Below are 11,949 nucleotides of genomic sequence, written 5' to 3' on the forward strand. Positions count from 1 at the left end.
GATTTTTGTAACGCATGACTTTAGGTAAGCCATTTGGAAAGATGCTTTTCAAAGAGGTGGTCTGTTTTGAAAGGAAATGCACACCACACAAAGCAATTGGTAAATTTACCACTACATCATTTTCTGGTTACCCATGATCAATATTTGGAAGTAGCTGAGGCATGCATTTGTGAAAGCAGCAGTATATTACTGAGATTTATGCAGATTTGTAATAACCCAAGAAATATGATAGCCCACTTGAGTAATATCCCTGTATCTAGCAAAACCACAGGACCTCAAAATGATTCTGTGTATTGTCCATACTGCCAGTTTGGCTCACTTTTTCCCTCCAGTGCCATGGTGCATCATCCAAACCGTACACATATGTGTTCAAACCTGGGCTCCCATCTGGAGTGAGGAAATGAGTGCCCTCTAAGACAGTTTGCTCCAGGATCTGCTATAGACTGATAATATCACAGTAGACCACATCAAGTGCAGCTCCTTCCCCCTGAGACTGTCCTCCAGCACTACCCTGCAGGCTTTGCACCTTCATATTTTCCTTAGTGTCTCCTCCCTGGACATGAAACCAGTCTCAGCATCATAAAATAAGGCACCACCAACATCATTTTGGGTACTTACAATTGGAAATTCATGAAAAAGCTAAGCCAGTCTGCACCAATAGGCTAAGGAACCGGGGTTCTCTTGCTGGTGCAGCCTGGTTATAGAACACAGACAGAAGTGTCCCAAGAACTCTGTATTGATGAGGACTTCATTGTGCCAAATAACATACAGAATGTAACAAACAGTTCTGTTAAGGTCATGCTATAAGGACAGATACATTGTAAAAATTATCTTAACCTAGACTGAAGGTTTGAAAATTGGGATTCTAGATTTTCATTTCCAAATGGCAGAAATGTTAATAAAACTACTATAAAATCATAAATTACAGATTTAGGGTCCTGACTAAATACATATTTTCTTTAATAATTTGTCTCACTTATAAAGATGGACAGCAGCTCTTGGCACTTATGAAGTCCAATTGCTAAGAGCTAGAGAAACCTAACTATGAACATGAGAATCACATTTAAGCTAGCTCTTGAGACTCTTGGACCAAACAGTATCTTAAGACTGTTATAATCACTATAGGTTAATTTTAAATTAGGACAATCTGAGTGTTCTCTTTGATGAAAATGCTCACTACTCAAATTATATTTCTGTATGACAATGCAATATTGTTCTTATTAGAAACAAACACTAATATTGCTTTAAAAAGATGAAAATAATGAATAACCAGCTAGGAGAACATATAAGTGATAAGTGAGAACTGTTAAAGGAATACCTAGGACTCCACAACAAGACAACAAAAATCAAAATATCCTCATGGAAGTAGTGAAAGGATCTATTACATGTTTATATCTATAGATTTTCCTTTTTTATAATTTATTTCAAAGAGAAAAATTCAGTGACAAAAAATTTAAATTAAAGCTAGGAATCATAAAAATATATATTATGGGAAACAAAAAAAGAAGTCAACAGTAGAAGAATTAAAGACAATAAAAAGGAGTGTTTTAATTTTATTAGGAAGGAGAAGGAATCCTAAGAAGGCATGATAGAAAGAAATGGTAGAATTATTCTCAATAAAAAATAAATACAAAAGTGGTCAGTATTTTGCATTAGTTTCATATCGAGTCATGTCCTGATGGACACAATTCAGGAAAGATGGTAATATACTGGATGTAGAGCAGACAATGGTCACAAAGATGATGGGCAGAACATAAAACAATGGCATCTTTATATTTAATTTAATGAATGACAATTAAGAAGTGACTTCATGTTAGGCTACAAGAACTCACATGGGGAACAGAAAATTGATAATACAGGACTCTAAAGTTACAGATAGAGGATGACATAGTGGACATAATGAAGTGGTTTAAAACTAAAGTTAGATAAATTTAAACTCAAAGTAGAAGTAATGAGGAATTGTTACCCTAGTCCTGCAACACTAGATCCAAGCAGTACTCCTCAAAACTGGAGGAGATTATAGCAGATCAGTTTGAAACAGAAAAAAACAAAGAATTTCTTTAAGCAGTAGGAAGAGAACTTCTGTGATTCACTGCCTCAGGAGACTGTGGAAGCAAGCAGTATCAGCAGGTTCAAAAGAGACAAACTCATGAACAGCAGGTTAATTAACAGATACTAAAAAGAGTAGTCAGGGATGGGCCTTTTAACATGCCTAGTTCCATTCAGGCAGATGCTGGGGTGATGCAGGGGGAGTGGAGTTTAGAAGTGGTCAGGCTCGTGTGCTCTCCCTAAAGAGCATCTCTTATTGCCATGAATGGAGACCAAGTACTGGGCTAGCTGGATCATCCTTCTGACCCACTAAGAAGTTCCTTTTACATTCTTTTTTTTTTCCTAGCAGTAAGTATAATTGCCCTTGAAGTGGCTTATCAAAGATGCAGTGCGTTCCATATAATTGGTAATGTTATGTCAAGGTTAGAATGTTTTTATAAAAAACTGACACAAAGAAGAATTAATTCAGGTAAACCTCATGGCCCATGTTATGGAGGAGTTCTGATTAAATCACAATGCTATTCCCTTCTGGCTTCATAATCTGTAGATCTATGAAATTATCTTCAAGTATAATAATTTTTCAGCTTCAGACTTGCTCCATCTTTCCCAGGCCCTTAATGTTTTTAACTATAAGGTTTTTAAGAGGGTCTCTTACTACCTCTTCCTTTATATATAACCTTTGTTTATCTTTAATAAATGGATAATTGTACAGGCTTTATGTTGTTTACTGTTCTTCACTCTTCATCTTCCCTGTGTGCTCTACGCTGCAAAAAAAGGTATCTTTAAATAAAGATTGCCTGAAAATGGAGAGGTGAGATGAAGAAAGGGAGCAGAAGGGACATGGAAAGGGAGTGAGGGTCAGAGGAAGAAAGAATAGACTAAGGAAAACGTTATTCCTCAAGGAACTGAAGATAATTTCAGTATAATTTTGAAAAGTCTTAAAATGCCAGGGAACACAGAACAACTATTTTAAAGAATTTGTAATAATCTTTCTGATACTCTTATTGCTCTCATTTTCTTGAAAATGGCTGATCATTTAAACTTAATTTAAATGTGCTGCAATGGTGGGACATAGCAGTAACAAGTACTTCCATTTCTTACCTTTTTGGTGATATGACAACTTACACGGAAGTAAACTTTACAGTTAGTATGATGCTCATGTGGTACTACATGTTTAACAAAAAATATATTTATTTATACTTGTTAATGACAATCCTACAAAGACTTACACATGAGCTTAGCTTTATGAGCATAATTAGCCCCATTGGCTGCAGTTTATCTATCCATGATACAGGAAGATATTCATATGCACAGGACTTTGAAAAATCAGGGCTTTTCTATTCATGACTCGTAATATCTGCCCCAGGAATACTTCTATTAAAGAGAATGACAGCAACTGGGGAAGAAAGTATCCCTATATTTGCAAGAGATTTGCTTAATCTTGCTTCAAAACATTAAACCATATATATTTAGTATTCTGATTTATAATTGAGAGGGTTTTCATATTCATTGTTCAGATACTTCTTTCAAGAGGAAACATCATAAAAGAAAGGTTAAAAGTGAACTAAGAAGAAAAAAGTAAACATTTGCAAAACAATATAATGCTAACAGGTAGAATAGGATCCTTTTTATAAAAAGTCTGGAATTCCTGAACATATTCAAGGTTACATTCATGGAAGCTATGGTACAAATTGGAAGTATGTTCACAAAAATAATTCTTTGATAGCAAGTGAAAAAAGAAAAGCCTTTGCAAGTTTCTTTCTACAAACAAACAAACAGAAAGAGGAAAGTCTTTGAACTTCTATTGTTCTGGCAACAATATCAGCTCTGTTTTATCTAGCATAGTGTTTTTAAATGCTATTAACTTACAGACACCATGGTTTTTTTTATTGAATAAGTAGTGGTGAGAGTGGAGAGAACCCAGCTGAATATTTTGTTGGATGAATCAGTCCTATCTGAAAGCAGCTGAGAGCTCTTGGAGCCTGAAATACAATAATCTCTACCAAATGGCATGGATACTTGCTACTTGTTACGTTTTGCAGTAGTCAGAAAGAAAGTGTGTTAAAGTACAAGATAAAAATTCTATCAGTATTGGGAATCTGAATGTTGGTCAAGGTCCAAGTTTCAATGATAATTCTGATTTCTGTGGCAAAAGATAAATTAGAAACTCCTGACAGACTTTTGAATTTTATAAAGCTGGAAGTCCTGCATTCAAACATGGGGTTATCAGCATCCTTTTATCAGAGCCATGAAGAATTTCCATCAACTGGAAGTTCTGCATTAACATAGGTACTACGAACATTGAAAGTATTGCAGTAAAGCTAAAATCTTTATTTTAGTGTTAAGTCACTTATTTTCAGTGAACCAGGTTAAAACTACACAAAAAACGTACTGCCAACTGCCAGACTATCAATTGAGACGTGTCTGAGCCAAAACACTGTACCTAAACTTCAAAATATTCATAATCTGACTAGTGGTCCCAAATATCTCTGACTTGTTGAACGGACTTAACCAAAACTTCAGATCTATGTGCTGGCAGACAATGAAAGATAGTATTTTTTACTGTTAGGATAGAACATTCACTTCCCTTAGGCGGTGCTGTATTTTCCACTTATGCTGAACTATGCTTAAGCATTTTATCTCCAAAGGTTGACTGGGATATTCTCAGGCATGAGCCTGCAGGATGCTGAGTGCTTTGTGGGAGGTGCTGAAAGATTTTAAATCCCACTGACGTCATCGGTACTTGATGGCTCTCAGCACTTTGGGGGGGAGGTGGGATAGAGGGGTGTCAGAATCAGAGGCTGACAAATTTTCCTGACACAATGAAAACCTAAAATCATGGCAGACTGAATTCATATTTTAAGTCTAAACGAGAAAAAAAAAAAAAGTTTTGTGCGTTTCTGCCAGAAATAAGTAGCACATTGTAAGTAAATCCCATTGTTTATACCACTTACTCTATGTGTTGTGAAACAAGAACAGCTGTTTCTTGGCTACTCTGTTTGTAACAAATGTACCGTTAGGTGTTATAATAGCAAAGTTCACAAGATCTGCCATCCCTTCCATTACACTCTGTTTTTCTTGGCATTTATAAAGACTGTTATTAATGTTCATTCCAGTTTAAAAAATGCCACAAAATGTCTCAGTTTAGGGGGAAAAAAAACAAAAACAAAGAGCAAAAACCCCCTAAGTATTTTTTTCCTAAAAGTGGAAAAAAGCATATCAGAGAAAGTTTCCTTTCATTAGATATACACAGTCTTCAATTACCAGGTAAGACAGCTTGTGCATTACATATTACGGGACAAATCCTAGCTACATGGATGGCAACGGTAGATTTTTCATTGATTTCAACAGGACTTCATTCCTCTGATACATGGGAATCTACTTCTTGTTCCCAACCTAAATGCACTGATAATAGCTGCTACCTATTTGATCTCATACCTTTAGTAGCTCTTTTTCATCTTCAGCTCCTATTTGATTGCTCCTAGACAGCTCCTAGATTGAAGAAGCCAAGCTCTTTTTGTTTGGTTTTCTCCAATACGACAGACCCTAAATTTCTGTGAACCTTTCAGTAGTCCTTTGCCCCCTTTCAGTTTGAATTAATCTTTTTGAGCAAAGGCGACTTGAAATTTACTGTTAGTTCCTGATGAGGTCTCAACGTCTTCCACAACAGCAGCCAAACATCTCCTTCTCTGTAGATATCCCTTAATTTAAATAGCCAGGATTACATTTACATACTCCTTAGCCATGGTACCCTCATAGTACATAGATGTTTGGTAATAGATCAGAAATGAAGGGTTTTCTTGTACTATGTCATTTCCAAACGCAACGTATTCATGATAGTTATATCTACATGTTCTTGTACTGACACCAACTGTTAACTTTGATAGTTCTCTCTCATCCCAGTGTCAACCTCTCAGGCTGTTTTTAAAGGACAGCCATATCTCTCTCAGTAGAAATTCTGGCTATTAGTTTCTAAATGCATGACAATGATATGATGCATGATTTTCATATCCATAATGCTACTCTCTGCAATTAACTTTCATTGTATGTCCTTACGTTCATTCAGTTCTAGTATAATACTCTAAGATTTCTCTTTCATGGCCGGAGCTGACCTGCCTATTCTTGGCACTGGTCCCGCGTGTATGGACTTGGTGCATTAACTGCTGCTCCACCTTAGATACAGAATAGCTCCACTGACAAAACCTGAATGATAGGAAGTACTGCCAGTTGCCTTTTAGCTTGGTCATATTTTTAAGGTAAAAAAGTAATTTGAATGCAAACAAGGTGTTCAGATCTTAAGTTTTAAAAGAGGAAATGCAGCAGCTCTTAAGAGTTTTAGAAAGAAGCTTAGATTTTCTAAAATCCTCCTCCTCTCACATGCGTGTGGACTCTTTCAATATTAACAAATCCAGTAAAGGTACAGAAAGAACAGGACTGCTACGTGTCTTGCCAGCAGATCTAACTGAAACTGGAGCTGCACTTGATCGAGGGGTGTTCAGATAGATGCCAATAAATAGCTGTTGTCCTGAAGAATGGACAGTCTAATATGAAATGTGGCAAATGCGGGAGCTGGCTCCTGGCATCACCTGCACCATCGTGCTGGGGCTGCTGCCCAACTGCCACTCACCAGAGGCACCTCCACTGGTTACTGCCTCCGCCATCTTGAGTCTTGCCAAAGGCGGGGGCTTTTTTGGGAAGCCCGACCTCCTGGCATGCCATGAATCTAGCTTAAAAAGGTCTTTTGCTTACAGTTAAAGGAGAGCGGAAGGAAAAGGAGGCGTCGGGAAATTCATGGCATGGCATGGTGCCCTCCTGGCCCCAGGCTCGCCTCTGCCCTGCCGGGGCCGCAGCCGACCGACGCCACCGTTAGCCGCCGTTAACGGCCGCCAACCGCCCCGCGCCGCCCCGCGGCCCCTGGCGCCTCACGGGACCGAGCAGAGGCCCCTCGCACAGGGGCAGGCATCTCCCCCGCAGCAAATAAACAGCAAAAAAAGCGACGGGTGAAGAGGGAGGGAGGGGAAGGACGGCCGCAAGCCTCCAAACTACATCTCCCAGAGTGCCTCTGCGGCGCGCCCGCTTCCTGCGCCTCGCATGACGGCTCGCCGGGCGCGCCATGGCGGAAGCCGAGGAGAAGGTAGAGGCCGTGAGGAGGCTGCCCCGGGGGCAGCGGGCCGGGGGGCCTCTGAGAGCAGAGGGGTAGTGGGGTAGCGTGTGCGGAGGGGGATAAAGGGGCTCAGCGATGCCTCTTGGGCGGGGTAATGGCCCGCGGCGGCGCCCTCCCCTTCCCCCGGCTGCTTTCCGCGGGCGCGGAGGGACGCAGCGGCCGCCTGCTTGACTGGGCTGAAGCGGCGTTAAAACGCCACAACGGCCCTCGCGAAGGGGGCGGCCTGGCGGGCCTCCCCCTGGAGCCGCGGTGCCTTGAGGCCTGCAGGCTGGCCCTGCCGGAGCGTCGCAAGGGTCAGGACTGAATCTTGCTCTAGTGTTGTAGCTCGGTTTGTGCATATACGTGTAGATGTGCAGCAGAAACTACGCACAAAAAGAAGAGCTCCGGAGATCTTTGTGAAAGTATGAAAATGGTTGACTTTAAAACCATGCTGTGTGTGAATGTAACAGCAAAAAAATATTTAAGCAGTTTTTGAAATGTTCAGTCATGGTTCAGTCTCAGAAAACAGATTTTTTTTTCCCTTCAAAAATAATTTTTTTCTCTTGTCTTACTCTCACCAAACCATAGAACTGGTAGGGTGTTAGCATCATAATTTTTTTAAAGTTTTTTTTTTTGTTTGTTTGTTTGTTTAGATATCCCCTCATATGGGACCCTTAGCATCTAGGGGTCAGATGTGATGGTGGGTTTTGAAATGCAGCTGGTGTCTGTGTAGAGCAAGGATTAAGGAGCTGAGGGAAGAGAAGAGTCCATTTAAAATGGTTGAGAAACTCTCTTTTGGAAAGTGGTACAGAAGATATGGGCAAATTCATCTCAATAGTGGAATTTCTTTCTGAGACAAAATTTGAACATTTGGGTGTTTATTCTATGACTTTGTGACCCATGGTTCTCTGAAATGACTTTCCTCATAAAACACTGCTCTCCCAAGAAAATGATAAAAGCTTGAAAAAAAAGTGGCTTACTGCTTTCAAAACTTTTTTATATTTCATTACTGAACTTTTTTTTTTGGCAGTGCTGGGCAGCATGACTTTTGTCTCTGTTGAATGCCTAAATGTGAGAGTTTTTAAATTCTCTCAAAGAAATCAGTCTTGATTGGAAATTGGCATTTGGTAACTATGCATCTGGTTTCCACCTTTCCTGTTGCCGTGGGTTTTATTGGGCAGGGCTGGTTTCTTCTGGGGAGATTTGGTTGTCTGATTCAGCAAGTTTTTAAATGTGGTAGCATTTAAAAGAATTTTTGGGATAAAACCAACTCTGATGAAACTTCTTATCTTATTTAAAAATGTAAGAGATTAAAACAGCCTGTGTTTTGCTCTCTTTGAGCTATAGTGTAAGAGTTATCTTCTTCACTTGTTTGTTTTGTATGTAGAGTATGCCTTCCCCTACTGAAAGGGATCTGTAGGTTGTCTGTGGAGGTAAATGATGGCACAGTTTCTTTGAAATTCAGGTTTTATGATTTTCCCCTCCCAGCAGATTATGGGCCTAAAAAGATAGTTGATAACATCTGTTTTTGTGAGGGAGGGGAAAAGGGAAAGCCCCATATCATCATACTGGAAAGCTGGATTAAGAGTTTATTGAGAAGTTATGTTGGATCTTCTAAGTGAGTGATTATAAAAGTCAGAGGTTATTTTACATTTCTGTGGTTTTCTCATCTGTGTTCCCTTTTTCTATTCTTAGGCTGCTTGAGCAACAGCATTTGCCAGCTGACTGAAGTGTACAGTAACAGCACTGCTGATTTTCCCCTAGAGTCTGACAGACCTACCAATGACAGTTATTCCTACATATTTTGGGATTCTGATCGCCTGCTAATCCCTGATGAGGGATTTCCTGTTCACAGTTATGAGACTACTAAAAAGTAGAAGTGGGGGATAATCCTCTTGGTTCATACATTTAAGGGGGGAGAGGAGGGAATAACAAAACTCCAGGATGGTTATAACTGCAGTTTGGTACTCTAGTTTGCCTATGGGAGTGGGACAAAAATCTTTTTCACAGCAAGTCGCTAGCATAGTGGGTTAGCAGTTGCTTGTGTAACGGTCTAGCAATTGCCTGTCTAAACACCTTCAGCTAAATTCTTGTCAAGGAACAAATACAGTTTATGCCTTTTTTTTCTAAGCTAGGACTCCCTTTGAATTTTTGCATGTCATTCTCTTTAGTAAAGCATAAAGGCCCTGAAGCATTTAAAATATGCCCGTGTATATACACAATTTATGAAATCTAGTGGCTGCAATTGCAGTGGCTTATGAGTACAGTAAGGAGGGATATGTCCCAGATTTAAAAAAAAAAAAAAAAAAAAAAAAAAAGAAGAAGTTCATATTTTCTTGGTTCACAGAGCTTGGTTATTTGAGTCAATTTCTGGTGTGTCCTGATTTTGTAGGCCAAGATTTTGCAAGTTGTTATTTGCAAGGGCATCTTTGGAATTTACTGTAATCTCTGTTGTTTTAAGTGACTCAGGAGGATGTAAGGATTGACTGGTATAACAGCAAGACGGCTGTTACTCCACTGTGTGTGTGTGTCAATCTGTCTGTGTGATGTTATGCAGTAACCTCACCTTGAAAATTCTTGTCCCCGGTTTTGCCTACGCTTGTGTTTTGCTGAATAGCCAGAACAATTGGAAGCATGGGAAAATAATATAAGTGATGTAGCTGCACTAGCAAGTCTCAAATGTACCAGCAGAAATGTCACTTGCTGTAACAGCTTATTTTGTTTGGGAGTGCAGGTTAATGTTTTCTTTTAGCAAACGAATTCTTCTGTTGATATAGAATAAACCTGCTCTAAGGTTCCTTGTTTGTGTAGCTTGACTGGCACAGATGTAATCAAAAACCTTTCTAAGTTTAGGCAGAGCTCTTGGAAAAATTGGAAATATCAAAATGATAGATCTAATAGTTTTACTCTATAAAGGGCTGATTAGGCATCTTGTGCTCTACAGGAATCAAAGGCAGTTTTGCTGTTAGGAATCTGGTGATGTTTTGCATTGTACCTTGTGTGTTGTAATACCTTAACCTGTAGGCTGTTGATGTAACATCACTATACTTTAGCTCTGTCATCATTTGGTTGTTGTGGTTGAGTAGAATTTAACATGCACAGAGATTCTGTGTAATAAAATCATTATGTCCCAAAAGGTGACTGCATCTTGTGAATAGAGACTGTGAGACTGACTGGCAGCCAGTTATACTTCCAAAGTCAAATCTTAGCTTGAAGGGATGCTAGGATTTTACTGTCTCTTCATCTTCCCTTGCCTCCCATATTTCTTCTTGCCATTCCTGAAATCATGTCATGAATATAGACTACACAGATAGCCCTTCTATGGGATGTATGTTTTAGAGGTAGACCTGATTGCAGTAAACAAAGTATGGGAAACAGATGACAGTAATTGTGGTAACACCTTACCCTGAGTTTCAAATAGAAAATAGAAATGTTGCCTTTCTTTTCCCCCATACATATCTCTAATCAGGTGTGATGGTCATTAAAGGTGAACCTCCAGTAGTGCAAAGGAGACATCTGCTTTCTGCCTTGAGGTCACAATAAGTGCATTTTATAAACAGGGAAAATAAATAAGTGTGACAAACTAAAGATGACACTGGTCATCAGTGCAGTAACTTTTCTTCCCCTTTCATTTCTCCTTACACTGTTGGTAACTGTCTCTTTTTTGGCTTCTCTTGTGAAATTCTGTACCTATTTATCTTATTGTCCAAATATTACTTCATAAAATTTGAAACACCACCTCTTCTCATGCTCATTCTTTGTTTGTATCATGAGTTGTTAAAATGCTTACATTCACTGTCAGCGTATTAGTTGTAACCTTTTATTGCTATTGATAATGATAAATACATTAAGTAAATCTTCATTTTGCTGACCTATTTGAGGAAGCATTGCGTCAGCAGATTTTACCAGTGGACAGGTGAGAGATTAGCAGGAGTTGACTTAAATTTTTTTTTTGTAGTACAGTAAGATTCATCATCTTGCCAGAGAGAGGTTTTAAAGGTACAGTTGCGTCAAAGGCAAGAGAAAGGCACTTGGGTTTGCATTGGTGAGGGATGGGAAGGAAAAGTCATTAAACTCGCATTCTTGATGGATTTCTATGGAATATGGTTTGAAATTAGTTTTATTTTGAGATAAGTATATTGATAGCTGAATACCAAAGCCAGTTTATGGATAACTTGAGAATGGCATTCTGCCTTGTGTGTCAAGGCATGGGAAGTTGCTTTGCAGAATTTGTTACCATTTCTGGGGGAGATAGTGAAACTTTCCCTGGGACTTGACACTTTTTCAGATGATGCACTTTGCCTTCTCTTTTAGAGTAACCAACAGTAGTATCGCAGTCAACTGGTGCCACTGAGTGTCAGTGTGGCACTAAATTACAAGTGTAAGCACAAACTGGGTATGAATGTGGAGGATAATCATTTCTGACATGTTCAGAATCACTCTGAACCTCCGAGCTGCTTCCACTTTGTCTTCTGTCTCTTAATGATGGTTAGAAAGGTACTTAAGAGGGGGAATATTGCTCATTTGTTTAGGTTATATATGTACTTACCTAATTTTCCCTTTGTTCTTTGTATTGTTTTCAGGAAACCAGGTCTTATGAAGAATCAACAGATGAATCTGAGGTAAGCCTCCTTAAAATGCTTCATACCTGAATTGGTTTCAGTGCTAGTCCTTTGTCAGTATGGAGGGAAAAATATTACCCTTATTGGTTTGTTCTGACAGCTGCTTATTTAGAAGTTGTGCTTGTACTATAGTAG

General features: G+C 39.1%; 1 protein-coding gene across 2 annotated transcripts in view; it reads left to right on the forward strand.

Annotated features, from left to right (window-relative positions):
- The first annotated feature begins 7,138 nt into the window (after positions 1–7,138).
- VPS41 (VPS41 subunit of HOPS complex) overlaps positions 7,139–11,949 on the forward strand; it is a 110,274-nt gene continuing 105,463 nt past the window's right edge. The window contains exons 1-2 of one of the 2 annotated variants that reach the window (XM_013955714.2): positions 7,139–7,183; positions 11,776–11,814. In XM_013955714.2, the coding sequence (XP_013811168.1) occupies positions 7,163–7,183; positions 11,776–11,814 (60 nt within the window). In that variant the 5' untranslated portion in view covers positions 7,139–7,162. Of the gene's footprint in view, positions 7,184–7,512; positions 7,615–11,775; positions 11,815–11,949 lie in introns of those variants that run through there. The other variant, XM_013955716.2, reaches the window with a different exon arrangement.

The sequence above is a fragment of the Apteryx mantelli genome, chromosome 2, assembly GCF_036417845.1.
Source record: "Apteryx mantelli isolate bAptMan1 chromosome 2, bAptMan1.hap1, whole genome shotgun sequence".
Classification (NCBI taxonomy): Eukaryota; Metazoa; Chordata; class Aves; order Apterygiformes; family Apterygidae; genus Apteryx; species Apteryx mantelli.